The 16,408-nt window shown below is 34.0% G+C and overlaps 1 protein-coding gene across 1 annotated transcript in view; it reads right to left on the minus strand.

The window, feature by feature from the left end:
- ARID2 (AT-rich interaction domain 2) overlaps positions 1 to 16,408 on the minus strand; it is a 93,101-nt gene that overhangs the window by 29,960 nt on the left and 46,733 nt on the right. Inside the window, exons 4-8 of the mRNA XM_056515671.1 lie at positions 9,247 to 9,380; positions 8,298 to 8,516; positions 5,396 to 5,463; positions 582 to 648; positions 247 to 497 (exon numbers count right to left, since the gene is read on the minus strand). Of these exons, the coding sequence (XP_056371646.1) occupies positions 247 to 497; positions 582 to 648; positions 5,396 to 5,463; positions 8,298 to 8,516; positions 9,247 to 9,380 (739 nt within the window). The remainder of the gene's footprint in view (positions 1 to 246; positions 498 to 581; positions 649 to 5,395; positions 5,464 to 8,297; positions 8,517 to 9,246; positions 9,381 to 16,408) is intronic.

The following is a 16,408-nucleotide window of genomic DNA, read 5'->3' on the forward strand; positions in this document are numbered from 1 at the left end:
ACTGAAAATTATACATTATGAATATCTTCTATCTCCCTACATCATCAGTCTTCTTCATGTGATTCTATTTTAGCAAACTGACACATACAGTTGTGTCTGAACACTTGTTTTCAAATTGCTAATTAAAAATTCAGAGAATAATTTATTTCCTTCGCCATCCAATGATAAAGGGAAAAAAATTAATTTCATTAACACTACTGCTTTTCTCAATCTGTATTTGAATTGTTCTGTTTGAAGGCACATTACCTCTGCTGCAATATTTCCCAGCGTGTCAAGGCCCAACTGCCGTAGAGAAATAAAGTGACTGTGAGCAGAGAGCAGCAGGAACCGAAGACAAGTACGATTAGCTGCCAGAAGTTTAACATTTCCCTCTTCAAAAGAAAGATTTCGTAAAATCACTGCTATCTGAAGTACCCGCTGCCCTTCAATATCATTAATGCCCAATTTGCGAGGTGGATGAAACAAGGATTCCCAAATCCATTCTTCTGATGGAATATCTATGAAGTAAATAAATAAATTTTAGTCCTTCCTTTGCTTGATTTAGCAACACGCATGTATTAAGATTAGTCAAGATGTCTCACCTTGAGATTTGCTTCTGTCAGAAATTAGATCACGAACTTCAATATCCTCAACAATATCCTTCCAAAACTGAAGAAAGAATTAAAAATACTTAATTTCTAGGAGCTATTTCTTTAAATATCAATTACTTTTATTTCTATTATGTTAAAATACTGAAATAATATTAAAATAATTGCTCTTTAAAGATTTCCTAGTACCTTGATTCATCTGATAGTAACCAGAAGTGATGATATGCAAGATGTTCAGTACTTTACATTAAGAAACTCTTCCCTTCAAGCACCAGAAGTATGCAGTCACAATCAACCAGTACTACCACAGAAGTGCTGTGCTGAAGCATGTACTGAAACTATGGGGCAGTTTTCCATTCACCATTAGAAATACAGCAATTACAAATGGAAGAAAAGTACAGCTAATCCTTCCTTCATCTCCTACAAATGGTGGTGACCTAAGGCAGAATAAGGCGACTCCTCCCAGTCTCAGTAGATCTTAAGACTCCTGCAAGAAGCTGCTATTTTGGAAGACTTTTTAAAGCTGCTGCTGCATTTCCTACTTCATCATAACACAATAAAAAGAGAGAAACAACCACCATCACAAAAAACTTTCATTAAAATAACCAAAGCAGAATGCTTCAGCAAACTGGAATTCAAATCACTTTACATATTTATGGCCTGGTCTGTAAATGATTGCTTTGCTGCTAGTCCTGCTGAAATTCAAGAATTAATAAAGGAATTCAGGTTTGCAAGCTAATAAAAATAAATATTGTGATGTATAAAAATTAAAAATATATCATGATACATGCATTATAAATCTTCCTTTCACTAATAAAAATTTGTACATTTCTTTGACTCACCAATGAAATACCACTCCTCTTTTGACTACAATCACAGAATAAAACCCCCAATAAATCTGGACAAAAGGAAAAGGATGGGAAATACAACCAGATGAACAGCAGGAGAAATTTTGCTATGCAAATGTAATTACTAAATTACAGCATTCATACCAAGCTTGACACTACTATTTTCTTGACAAATACAATACTACAGATTTTCTAAATTGGAAGGAAAAGAATTTTATTTTCATTGCAATGTTGCTAAATGGCGTCCAAGTACTGTTTAGTAAAGAGGATTTACTTGCACAGAAAGGATTATTACCTCATTTTAGCAAAGACAAGAACAGCTAGAAAAAAGTCTTAACTTCTTACTGTTTGTGATAAACAGATTTTTCTAATTAATACTGAAGCTATCACCAAGAGCCACAGAAGACAAAGGCATGCATGCAAAATTCTGTTACAAGGGAACAGGTGAAACATGACAATTTTTTTTTTCTCAAAGGAAGAGCAGAAGTGGAAAAGAAAAAGAATTTAATCAGTTCAGCATTACAAGCAGTTATTTATTCCCTACTATGAAGGACAGCTGTAATCTAGTACTACATATTAATAGAAATAAACATGACAGGGTGAAAAGTAAAGTTCTATATCACTAGTTATTCCTGTATATATACATATATATATAAATAAATAAAATGTACTGCTAAAAACTAAAGCTAAAACCTGGAAGCAACCAAATAGTGCTTAATTACATGACATCCAGATGCTAAGAGATAACAGACAAAGGTAAAGAACTTGATTCACATTCACAGTCGGATCACTGTCAGTAGGTAAGTGCCCTTGGAAAAAATGCAAAGAATTATACAGAATTCACTGCAAATCAAATCAACCAAATTACTGTCCATAAAAGCAATGATCATTTAAGTCCATAAAACATAATGTAGCAATGGTATGACTACTTATTGTCCAAGAAAAATATGAGACCAATTTGAGTCAAGTCAGCTTGACATACTACTTTGAGAGACAAGAAAATCAATGTTTGAAAAGCATTTCAAAGGATCTCTCTCTGCACACTATCTGAGAAAGATTCAGAGGATAAATGCAGAGAAAATGAAAAAAAAAAATTAAATTTACACAAAAAAGGAGGAGTTTTCTACAAAATTAAAAAAAAAAAAAAGTCACAAAATAAAGAAGAAAAACAGAGAAGTAAGTAAGGCACAAGAACTGCATATTTGTGGATTTTGGAACTCAACAACTAGAGGAGGCCTCAAGAAGTCCAAGAACATGAAATGCAAATCATTTGACTGAAATAAACAGAGATAAATGTGCGTGAAGAAACGTAATGCAATTTTTCATACCCTACACATCAGACACTGAGCAGCTGCTGGAGACATGAAAGAAATACTGGAAAAACAGCTACATCTATCACATTATAAACATACTATATAAACAAATCACTCTTGAAAGCTAACTATATTCTCAAGTGAACCTTGGTAACATGAGGATATCTAAAGCTAAGTGAAACAGTCAAAAATGGGAAAGTTTCCAGAGCAGAGGAGAAAACATCTGAGCAGGATGCCATAAGAACTTGTGGAAGGGGACAACAAAACAAACAAGGAGAGATACAAGATGACTGGCTAAAAGCCAGTTGTTCCAATCCTTAAGTAAGGATACACAGTCATTTCAATTAACTAGACATTTAAACTTATTGGCAGCACCAGGAAAAACTGAGAGGGGAGAATGCGACAAATTAACATAGCTGTAAGAGATAACAGCAGGTTCAACTTAAATATTACTCAAATTTGGACAATTAATTGAACAGATTTTCACTGACTAGTTAAAACATTTGATTCAGTTTAGAAGTAAATTCTGTAAAAAGTGAGAAAATATATCCTGCTGCAGGTAAGATAATGAAAAATAAAAATGTTTCAGTTTTATATAATGCAGTAAGGACTGGGGGGAAGAAAAGAAAAAAAAGAAAAGAAAGGTAATTGATTCCCTTAAGGTTTAGTATAAAGAAACACATTGCTTTTCATCTTCACCTCCAACTGACACAGCAGTGATACTGGAGGACACAACAAGCACCAAACCAACCAACCAAACAAACAAACAAATTTCTTTTTTTAATAAAAATTATCATATGAACCGTGAAAGAAGTAACTTACTTAATAGTCATTCTTTTTTTCTTAAAATTGCAAAAGTACATTTAAAAAAACCCCAAAAACAAACACCAAAACCAGACACACAACCTCTATGCTGACAACCAAGTATCTGTCTCCTATGTCAGGAAGCTCCCATGCTTCCTCTTGATTCCTGTTTTGACACAGCCACAGCTGCAATACAAAATAAATTACATCCAGTAGTAAGGTCAAACAAATGCTTGCAGTGAGAGGCTCTGAAAAATATGAATTCTTGGCATTAGAGGTACTTTTACATCTGATTGTTAAGTTTTTCACATGGTTTCCAAGGATTTCTGACATGCTGTCAGCAGTATTTCACTACAGACTGGTACTATATACGTTGTAATGTTCAAAAATAGATCTTGGAGAACTTCCAAGTTTTTTATTATTAAACCTTATTGCAGTTACAGTGAATCAACTTAAAACTTTTATAATGTTAAACCATTTATAAGAACCACCTGTCCTTTTAAAATTTACTTGAATTTATATAATTAATGACTATGTAATAAATTAGAAAACTGTGTAATTTCAGATGTTTACAGATCTAGAAATGGTGCTTGTTGCTGGTCTAGATCAGCAACAGCCTGTGACAGCTTAGGGTGAAGTCAACACAGCAGTGCTAAGTGCTTCAAACAAAAAAACCGACCAACCAAACAACTCACAGTACTTCTGTGGACATATTTTTTCAGTGGAAAAGGGAAATTTTGAAGATCATGAAACATTAACTTTTTCACTTAAGTTTGGCACATATGTAACATACTTTAAAGTTAATATACTCACAAATATGACAATTTAGCTTTCTTGGTTTTAAGTTTACTCAGGTAATTTCAATTAGGGAATTTCAACACTTGTATTTTAACAACACTTATCAATTAACTAAAACTACTACGGTCCAGCTTGTTCCCAAACTGAGTTACAAAAAATAAAACAAAAGATAAATGATGAAAGCTCCCAACAAATATTGTTCTGTAATACTGGTAAGATATTTTAGTATATGAAACAATTATGGAATTGAACAGAAACCTGGCTTTATAAGGAACTCAGAAGATTATCTCTTCACATTTTTATTTAATAAAAAGCATAAGGTATCCAAATATATTTAAATCTTGCTTTCTTCTATTTTAGACACATAAATCATCACCTGCAATTCAACTCTAGAAAATTGCATATCATTGTAAATATGCTGAAATATCAAATCTCTTTCAGCTATAATTCACGCTCTTATTTACCTAAAAAAGTTCATCTAGAATAAATAACCATTTGTACAAAGAAACTTTAGTTCTATTTTTAACTTCATTTCACACTGCTTGTACAGTAGCTCATGCCCTCTAGTGGAAAGATTACAAAAGCCTTGTGCAAAAACAGTTTAACTGAAACAAACCTGCAACATTGCTAACCTATTAAAGTATTTTTCATATGCTTCTTATGCTATGATCTTAATTTTTATAATTCACAATGTTTCTTTACATTCATCATCACAGTTTAAAACAAAACCTAAAACAGCATTGTTGCCTCCTGGTAAATATGTTGCCCAATATTCCTTTTCTTCACACATTAATTTCCCAATAAAAAGAAACATGGAAATCATTGTTCACTTGCCTATACCTATTTTTTCTTAACACACTTCTTCCTATATATCTGAACATTTTAATACAACTGTGACACAGTGTCTTATTATATTTAAAGCAAAGGAATTAAGCTGAGAGTAATTTTAGGACATTTTAAGGACATCTTGGAATTTTCAATCTTTTTAAAGGATTTGATACCCATCATACGCAGTACAAAATTATTTTAGTAATTTTTAAATTACCTTAACAAAATCTCTATCAGTTTTCTCCTTCCACTCGTCTCCAAAAACAGCAGAAAATGATCCTAAAGCTTTAAGCACAAAAAGCATAATTTAGTAAAATAAGAAAAAGAAACATTTTTTTAATCCATAAACTAAATAAAGATCCAAGAACACTACAGACTCTTCCAGCTATTGCAGTTTAATAGTTTAAATTGAGAGTAAGGAGTTCATAAGGAAAGGGCTAGTTTGTGAATCCTGTAAAAAAAAAACCACAGGGTACATTTTTCTAGAGTTCTTTTCCAAAAGTCAAGATGACTACTCTATTTTCACCCCCACATCAAGAACTGTTTTCCATGTGCACTCTGTAAGCACAAATACTATTGCAGTAATTAAACAAATTCCCACTTATGTTTTCTAAAAAAAACTAAAAGTAATAAGATTTTGACAGCATTCAGTTCAAACTAAATATAATCAAGACCAGTAATAGATGTTCTTGGCTGTTTGATGGTTTGATGGAGCCACTACCACAGCTTTTGTAATCAGCACTCCCTAAAAGCAGCTAAGACTCAGTTTATCTGATTCAAATGCTGAGTCAATCCAAAAATAAACTCTGTCTTGCAATAGTTCTGTAATGAACTAATAACACATTTAAGTTAAACATTTTGGTTCATCATGTTTTCTGATTTTTTAAAAAATGCTACAAATCTCTATTCCAAGACCACATCAGCTTTCAATTCACAGAATCCAAACCAAGGCCTTATGCAGCTCTCCAAGCTGAATGTACTATAAAACCCTCAAGCCCCTGGGGCTGCCCCATGACCTGCAACCCAACTGTATCATGAAGTTTAGGAGGGCATGGGAGGGAAGCTGATGACATATTTTTCCTAGAAACACTACATCATAAGTAATAACAATTATAAAATCTTAATTATAGGCAAGAAAAATCTAAAACTTGTATTAAATGAAGTTTATCAGCTATTTTTTATTGCTACCTGAAATCATTATGACATAATAATGCCTGTTCATAATGTCTGAATTTACTAATTAGAGAATACATTTAATCATTAAACCTAGCAGATTTACCTTTATTATTTATACTATAAAACCATATGAGTATTTAAAATTGAAGTTTCATGCTTCAAAAGTAAGTAAACATACCCCTGCTGTGTCTTTCCCTCATCTGTCCCAATTAGTCCTCCTAATGCTGCTAGGACATTTCCCTGGATTTATTCAGAAGAAGACATAATCATGCAATATAAAAATGAAGTTCTTCCCAGGGAATGAAAAGAATGAGTTCATTACATTACAAGCTCATCACTCCTCTCAGCTTCACCTCAAGTATTTTTCTAAAAACACTACTGATGAGCTATGGAATAAACCTGTTCTTTAAGTTAAGAACTCTAGAAAACACTGTCTACTCCTACAACATCAAAAAAAATCTGCAAATAGCAATATAAAACTCCATTAAATGATGTGCAAATTCCTGAATCAATAAAGTTTCATCAAAAGATCAGGGGAGTGATAGTAGCCTCAAAAATCTAAAGAGTAAACATTCTGTAATCATATGGAGGACTAAGTTTCCCTTTAGCTTCCTTTCAAATATTTTCCTTTGAAAGTTCTTGTGACTGGACTAGATACAAACACTAAATGATCAAGGTCTAACCATATCTGAAGGACACTGAAAAATGTAAAATTGAAAAAGCAAGAGAGAAGCTGGAGGACACTAATGCAATATTGGGGAGAGAACAGGAAAGCTACAAATTATTATGTAAAAATGCCAATGATTAAAAAAACCAACTAAACCATATACAATGGCTAACACTGGTTCTTCCCCAGAATTTGGAAACAGAATCTTTGACATATCATACCACATTTATGCTTGTACATGCAAAGTAGATTTATACTCAAACAGATATGATTGTCTATATGATCAAACTTAATTATGCTTGGCTAAAAAGGCTCATTTGAGCAATTTTTATGGGGGTAATTTCTGAATTTCAGTATTAAAAAAAAACAAAAACAAAGAAAAACCCCAACAATCAGCCAAACAAAAGAAACCCACAGAACCAAACAACTCAATAAAACAAACAAATCAACTAACCACAAACAAACAAAAACAAGAGCTCAAAACAAACAAACCAAACAAAACAACAAAACCCAAAGAAAAAACTCCCAGCACATAAACTTGGCAAATACTTCCTCTTCAACACCCCAAGATTATAAACTATGCTGTTAAGATTTTACAATAGTTTAGGTTAACTTAGGTTTTTTGCTCCTTTCTTGACAGGAAGCAATTAACAAGGACTAATTAGGCATGGAGGCATTTTTTTCACACTGAAAAAGATCTGTAGAATTTATTTAAAATATTTTAGTATTTTGATGGAATCAACTCTCTTTTGAAATTTATGTGCTAACACATTAAGTGATTCTGAAAATCAGATTAAGACTTTTCACCCTTAAGTTTTATAATCTGAATTTTCCTATAGTAGAATGTGTAGTGAAGTATCAGGACAGCATCAAGTCATTGTTTTCAGACTACATTTTCTTAATTTTTAAATCTGCAATTGCCATTAAAAAAGAATTATGAAAAGTCAGCATGGTCCTACAAATTCAAAAGGAAATAGTAATATACCATAAGCAGAAGAAAATACAATGCTGTAAATTTAGCATTGTGAACAATTGAACTTTACTATCAAAAAACTAATTCTTGCATTTCACTAACCCATTAAATAAAATTTTAAATTACCTAACTTAAAAGGTATTTGTAACATCTCATAAAACCCGAAATCATGGACAAGGTAAAGAGAAAAACTAGATATATTATTGTGAAGTAAGTTATTAACATTTTAATTATCATGAGTTGTGAAAGATGTTACAACAGGTATGGACTCTTTCTGTTGCAAAAATGTTGTCACATACTTACTGTCATCAAACACGCCAGCATTTGCAAGCAGTAAAGTGATGATTTTAGGGTCTTTTTCAAGCTGCATAACATGCTTGCTTTCATTTGAAAGAAGAGTGCACACATTAATTGCAAAATCCACTTCATTTGGGAGTCCAGATAACAGTGAAAGCACCAACTTATTATAGTCATTTGGTGAGTTTAAGTCCATAGACAGCCCATAGCTTTGACGAAGATAATCTAAATAATAATTAAAAAACAAACAAACAACACTTTCATAGCTACATCCATTAATCTTGAAACGATACATTAAGCAAGAATTTTGTAAAAGTTTTTTTATAAATTATTAAAGTTTTTAACACGTTTTGCAGTATTCAATGTATTTTGGTCTGGCCAAAACGTAGAACCCATTCCACTTTGCAGTGTACCTTTCCAGTCACATATCAGTTCCTTTGCCACCTCCAGAACACAACACTGCAGCACTCCCAAAAAGAACTTACAAAGCATAAGCTTTAATTAAAGCAGAATGGAGCTGTAATACAATTTGAAGTCTATTTCTATACAACAAATTACACGTCCATTAAACAAAGCCCACCTGCTTCTGATTTAAAGCTTAGCTAATTGTAGGCTCAATTCAGGTATTTGACTCTGTGGAGAAATGAGAGATTGAAAGAAAAACACAGCAAATTTTCAATGTAAATTTTTTCAAGATAAGTAACTACACAGCTCTACCAATTAGCAAGGATAACATTTGTAAAGAAGAAAAGTAACTTAGGGATTTTAATATTTGTCTTGTTGTGGTTCACAGTGGAAAGGTTTTTGAGTGTATGAAATAAACATTTGATTGTCCTACAGATTTGATGGTTTTAGTAATATTCCAAATTTATCTATGCACTATTTCTGTAGCCTGTCAAGAAAAAAAAATGCACCCACACACACGAAAATAGCATTTTTACCCCCAATAATTTACCTGACACGCTGTGTTGCTGGTAGTTATAGGAAGTTGGAATTGCACCAATAGGAAGTTGTGGCTTTGGATTGCCTGGTTGTACCTCATCATCCTCCTCCCCAAAATGATGGACTTTTTCATACTTTTCTAGATAACTGAAATAAAATTATTAAAAAAATTATTTTAGTACAGCTAAATCTTTCATTCCAAATGCAGAACTGCCAAAGGAAGCAATCAGAAACATGGAGATTTACTGGAAACAATAATCAAAGTTCTTAAAAAAAATAAACCTGAGTCAGACTGACAACAGGCAACAGAGAAAATGTAGATATGTGTAATTACACTGCTTTAGATACCAAATTTTTCACATTTTTCTACAATGATACTTCGATAAATTGCAACAAATTGCTCCCCTTTGTGACTAAGCCTGTTTTTCCCAAATCAGTTTTTGCTACCCAAAATAACTCTGCAGGTGAAAGCATCATAAAAACTACTCTGTGCACATTACCTACACATACACTAAGGTCAAGTCCAGAAAAATACTCATTTCTTTTTGCTTTGTTTAAAGAGAAACTGTACACTGGGTCCTACAAATACACAAGAGTAAAAGAATTCAGGGATACCAAGAGGAGCAATTCAGGATCAAAACCTGAGAGCCTTTCAGGAAAAAAAAAAAAAAAAAAAAGCTGATATACTACTGTACAAAGAATGGACCTTCAGCACAGAAGTTCTACATTAAAAAGTAAACAGCCAAGCAGCTTGGTAAATTAATTTTCTCAATGACAGTTAATTAAGCATTAAAAATGTAATTTTGTAATTTTCAGAACTTTCTACAATATACAGAGCCAATTTAAAATACCCACTCTAGCCTTAAATTCTCAGTGATATGTAGTTGAAAATCAACCCTGCCTGAATTTACAGATTTTAATTTTGCTGAAAAATAGCAATACTAACTCAATGAAATCGTAACAAAAATACTGTAAAATCAGAAAATAATTTCAAACATTTATCTTTGTACATGTTAAAATATTTACTATATGCATAAGCTTTTGTATATTTTTTGTCAGTAGACACTGATAACTAGCTCATGGTAAATCAGAAAGATTGTAAAGAAACAGTATTCCCACTGACCTCTGAGGAATATTTCACATCCATTAAATTAGTAATTACTTCATTAAGTGAGGTATCAACGACATAACCATACCTTTAACATGTTAGCAAACACATTTTTTCTTAAGAAAAGGGTGCATTTCAGAAGAAATGAAAGATATCAGAGCCAGTAAGGCCAATCACACTGTACTGTATCAGATGCAAATACCATTCATGGCTGACTAGAGTTCAGGATATGTTATTGTTACATGAACCACTGCCATAGCCCCATCCTTACTACAGAAACACTTGAGTGAGTTAAGGAGGCAGCAAAAATCTTCCCTGCACAATCATCTATTTTTACAGTTTTTAAAAGTCTAAAAAACACACTTAAATATGGTTGCTTTTATCTTTAAACTAAAAATACTCATTTATGTGAGTTAAGTTTCAACTGAATACCTGCAAAGAAAGTAAAACCTTCTAAAACTGTTTATACCTTTTTTACGTCATAGGTCAACACTGTTCTAAAATCGAAATCCTAAGTTTTCTCTTCCACTACGTTTCCTAACTCTTTTATCCCACATATTTCCTTTAGTTTACATCTTATATCCAGATGAATCAAATCTGTAATCCAATGAATTTTAATTAACAGAGCCTGTGCATTTATGGTCAAGACCAAAAGGAGCAGTTCAAAGACAGCTTGAACTTCCCTTTTTCTGTCCAATCACTCACTCTTCAAAGGGCTCATTCAGGAAAGTAGGATTCTACATCGGCTTTCCAGTCATTTTTCAAACTGAGCAGGGGTCAGATGAATACTAGATCTGGTGCAGGGGAAAACAGCAGGTGTACATAGCCAAGGATGCCACATGTACCATTTCCACACTGGCAGAAGCTACACTGCTGTAGCTTGTCTAATAAATGCTGGGGCTAGAGCCGATTTCCTCATATTTGTTGTTCTGAGCCAAAGCTTGAGCTTAAAACAGTTTCATAATCAAAATAAAATTTCATAAAAACATTTAAGAAGATGAAGTAAAAAATCTCTATACAGAAACACGTATGGTACTCAAAATACAATCTGCAAATTATTCTGGAGTTGTCCATTCCACCAAGACAGAATAGCTACTTAAGCATTAAAAAAAGGCTGTATATATCATAAAATAATTCATGTTGTTCCACAGTGTTCTGTGGAACATATATACTTAACCTTACACTTTTTATTAAAGTCATGTCCCAGCCACACTGAACAGTATGAATATCCTAGACGTTCTCCTCTGTTAATATCTACTTTATTAAAAGGTGTTAAAACAGTCTGCTGAACACAGAAAATCTCAAAGTTCAAGAATCTACTTCCTTTTTTCCCTCTCTGAAAAACCTTTGGGTATATATTAAAAGATCTTTGCGAACTAAAGTGGTCATTTTTTCTGTGTTGACAACTGTCACAAAATTCTCACAAATGTCTTATTAAGCATTTCACAGGAAACCAGGATTCATGCTACTTTTAAGTGATGATCTAATTTTTCCCTATGCCAATGCAAGGATCAACTTCATTTTACTAAACTCTGAGCTCTTTATGTTGTTATTCAATTTACCCGGATTCAACCTCTTCAAAAAAGAATCTTCCTTTCTGATCTCATTCCAAACTCTCAAGTTTGCAAAGGAAAAGTCAAAAATAAAACAAAATAAAGGCCTCAATAATCCCGAAGCATCAGTTACAAACCCTGCCTTCCTCCCATCCCAAGAAAATCCCAAACCTCAAACCAAACAACAGAAATATGTTCCTCACCTCTAAAACAAACCATTTATTCTCTTTAAGATACTCCTAGTATTGAGGGTGGATGCTGCACAATTTGTCAATCCATTGTGTGTAACAGCACTGTAATACTAAATTTCAACTATAACAACCAGACTGTAATAGACTCTTCAGTATGATTCCTTTATGTTACGTAAGTACCAACTGTTTACAGACAGTCGTACAGAGCTCAATCCTCCAAATATTCCTTGTTTCCTGCAGAGAGAATGCAGGGCCTGGAATTTCAGTGTAGAGAAGATGCTTTGCAAATTAGCTTGTACATGAGCTTTACTAATCTTAAATTCTAATCTCAACAGTCTGGCATACAGCTACTATGCAAACACCAGAACAGTTTAGCATAAAATCAGTTCTTGCTCTAAATATACAAGAAATTTAAAAATAATAAACAGAGCTTTTCTATTACTGAAAAACAGTTGTGCAACTGCTCATATGTTATGATCAGTTGCAATGGCTAATTTCATGTCTCAAAACAACTTGGATCTGTAGTTACAGGCTAGAAAGGTATGCTTTGATCACTGAAAATGGTTTTCAGGAATTCACAATGCTTCCTTAATTTCACAAAGTCACAGCTCATATACATCCACAATAACAATCTTCTAAATTTCTTTTTTAGTTTCAATACCAACGCAACTATTAGGTCCTGACAAAGAAAGATGCAGCTAGTACGTACTAAAAAGAATTAAAGCAACTAATGTAATGAAATACCAGAATTGAATTACTAATAAAACAAACAACATATATGGGACAGAAAAGTTTAATACAAGTCTTTTAAAAAGCCCACTTAAGTACTATGTTGAAGCCTTGGTGAAGATGGAGTAATAAGGAAACCTGCCTTCTGTACACATGTGGAAAGATGCTCCACACTGTTAGCATGGCACCCTGAACCAGTGTTACCCATTGGACATATGAACCAAAATATTCAAGAAATTGAAATGCAATGAAAGCCATTTACAGCCACTCCTGGCCTTTCAGCTTGGATCACTCCTCTGTTCAGAGAGGCTTAACTTAAATTAAATAAAGAAATAAATGGAACAATCAATAAATTTTAAAAAAAGCTACACACCCCAAACAAAACCAACACCACCACTGCTTCCCAAAAACAACGAAAAACACAGATTCACACACCTCTGGTAAATAGCTAGAGCAACAGGATATGCCAAGTATTGAAAAATAAGAAAATACATCGGCAACCAGAGACAAATATGTGCAGACTGGCTACTTTTTGAAGGGCAAGTGATTTAAAGGTTTCCTGAAAATTTAGTTACTTTAAGGATCTCTTGATTTGGAAATCAAAAGATTGTATCCCTTTGAAAATCAAATTAACATATCACACATTCTGTTCCTCTGATAGCAATAAAGTCACTTTGTTGCATTCAAGTCCGTGACAAAAAAGTTTTACGAAGACGAGTAATATTTTTGGCCATGAAAAACACTTATTTAGTAACAACACAGGCTTTTATTCAGCCCAGCGATTTTTAGGCTTGTTTTCAGGTATTTGGGAAAAAAATACTAACAAAGAGAAGCCTACACTAGGTACATCTAGGGGCATGTATAATTTATCAACATCAGCCCTGAATGGCCTCAGAGTATACCAGAAACTGGTTCATGTAACAGTATAAAACATTTAGCTCATTTGGGTATTTTGGCTCCCTTTACCAAGACACAACAAAAGTGCCGAATATATATTACACCAATGTCTGGCAAAACATGGTATGTGCAGACATGAACTATTATAGTCCAGCTATCAGCTCCCTCCTCATCTTTGTATTCAGCTGAAGAGCAAGCAGATACCATTTCTATCACAGCCCTCCACCTCACTTTCCTTGAAACTATCTTTCTAACAGCATTACCAGTGAGGGACTGACGACATGACCTTGCACCATTTCTGTCTGCCTCAACACCACCCACTAGGATGCAAGACAGACACGCTTTGCCCGCTCATTTACTTGTACCCCCTCTTCCTTTTTTTTTTTTTAACATCAACATCCTAGATAATCAGGAGACAAAATCCTGACTGTAATAAGGATTTCACACTATTGAATATTCCAATTTGAATTATCTTAAGTGAGAATTGCTGCATATAGGCTCTCTTTGCCCCCAATTCAACATGACTCTTGCTCTAAACTCAAGGACTAACTCATGACAACTCACGAACTTGTGGTACCAAACAAAAGCTGCAACCTTGTCAAAAAGATACCATCCTTATTAGAAAATCCATTGCAGTCCTGTAACTTGAATCTATGCCTGATATGCTTACTTGAAAATCCAATCCATTTATGAAGCCTAAAGCAGGCAGTATTTTAATCCCACAGAAGACTGTTTCTCAGTAGGGCCAAAGGATTTAAGCTTGACTCTGCTGCTGCTGGCACATGTAGCAGACTGGTGCAACACACTGCAATGAAACTCCTGCTTAGAACTTAACGAAGCTGCTGCTGCAGCTGCCCCAAGTAATGTACACTCATTTACTCATCTCACAGATGTTCACTTACTAAATTCCTGTCCCCAGATTTGTCCTAAGTATTTTCTGAAAATGGCGAACACAACAACTCACTACAAGGCTCTGCTCAAATGTTTAGCTACACCAACAAACTGCCTCAAATTTGATTTAATGTCTGAGTGTTCTGCCAGTGTCATCAGCAATCTTTTCAGGTTGTTTTATTTTTCCCCCTGGCCCTGAGGGCACCACGAATTCCAATTCAACAGTTAAACCCAATTATTGTCACAACTGATGCTTGCAGCTGAATCCCTCAAAAACCATATTTGCATTTTCCATCTTCACCTTGTCTACCTCAGAAACAGACTATCTCACATAAGGCTTCCAGTGAAACACTGCACACATTAATTCTTAGCATTATTTGTTTGATATCTGGTTTATTGTGACCACCTAATAGGACAGGCTGATAAATCAAGACTCTTAATGCTGTACTTGGCCAGCCTGCCAGATGAATACAAAACTCCAATAGCTGTGCTTTTCAAACACATGGCAGTGTCCCACAGGGTGCAGGCAGGACACTGTCCCAACCAGCCTGTGCTGCCCTATTTGGAATGAAATCCCATGTGCACCCATCAGACCATACACACCATACAAGAGGTTCTACCATCCAGCCTCCACCCTGACAGATTCTGTCACACTTCAAGAGAATTGTGAGCAAACTCAGAAGGCCCTGTACAGATTAAAGAGCCCAAACCCTTTAATACATAATCACATACAAACTATAACTGCATTTAAATGTGTTAAACTTTTGTAACATAGGACTACATGATAGATGGTCTAATTTGTAGTTTGGAATTTGATTATAAAATTCTTATCCTACCAAGAAACCTTTGCAAACAGAGAAAATCCAAATACACGCCTTCATGATGTTCTGAATATTTTCTAATGCAATCTTTGTTAATCTTTGTTGAAAGAAGTGTAGAAGTTACGAACATCAGCAACCCTCCAAGTTTCACTCTGTTAGACGTTACAAGAATAAAAAGATTCAATGTGTCAAAGAAAAAAATTATTCAAGTCAATGAAAATACCTTTGTTAGTATCTACAGCAATGCTGAGAGGAAAGAAATTAAGATACTATTTTATGTTTTCATATTAATAATGCTCCACCTTAGAAGGGAAATAATAAAAGATACATGACAGACAAATAAAGTGCTTATGCTGGAGAGCAGTTTCAAAAGACTGAGGTGGCTGGAGGATGGCATCAGTCTCTTAAGACACTGCTCTACCAGCAACTCCAACAGATTCTAGATAAATACACTGTTATGTAAGCTTCATTTATTTTTCCTTTTTATTTAAATGAACTCCACAGTGATCCACAGCTGTGGTCCAAACTTCTTTTAGAGGACTAACTCTTCTACTCATTTCTCACTGTTTACCAAAAACAAAACAAATTCAGCATCACCTCTTACTGTTTCAGTGGCTGCTTCATCAGACCTGCTGGGCTTCACATCCAGGAATATCTGAGCTGTACAATTACTAACAGCATTAATTCTCCAGTCTTTATCTTTTCAACAAAGGCAATTCCCAGACGTATTCTCATTACTAATACTACAGTCACTCTATTTCCCTCTAGGATGACAGCTCATCAAATCTCAAGTATAACTGCAGTCTGAGTTTAGCTCTTCAAGCACAACATCAGAACCCTCTAGATTTGTTATTATCTCCATGACATTTTCACAAATTCTTGAAAAATCTCAAAGTTAATCTATTTTGAGAAATACTCTACAGTACTGCCTAGATTTCTCCACAGTGCCTGAACACAAGTGTATCTGAATGGCAAAGATGCACCA

The sequence above is a fragment of the Oenanthe melanoleuca genome, chromosome 1A (genome assembly GCF_029582105.1).
Source record: "Oenanthe melanoleuca isolate GR-GAL-2019-014 chromosome 1A, OMel1.0, whole genome shotgun sequence".
In the NCBI taxonomy this organism is placed as follows: Eukaryota; Metazoa; Chordata; class Aves; order Passeriformes; family Muscicapidae; genus Oenanthe; species Oenanthe melanoleuca.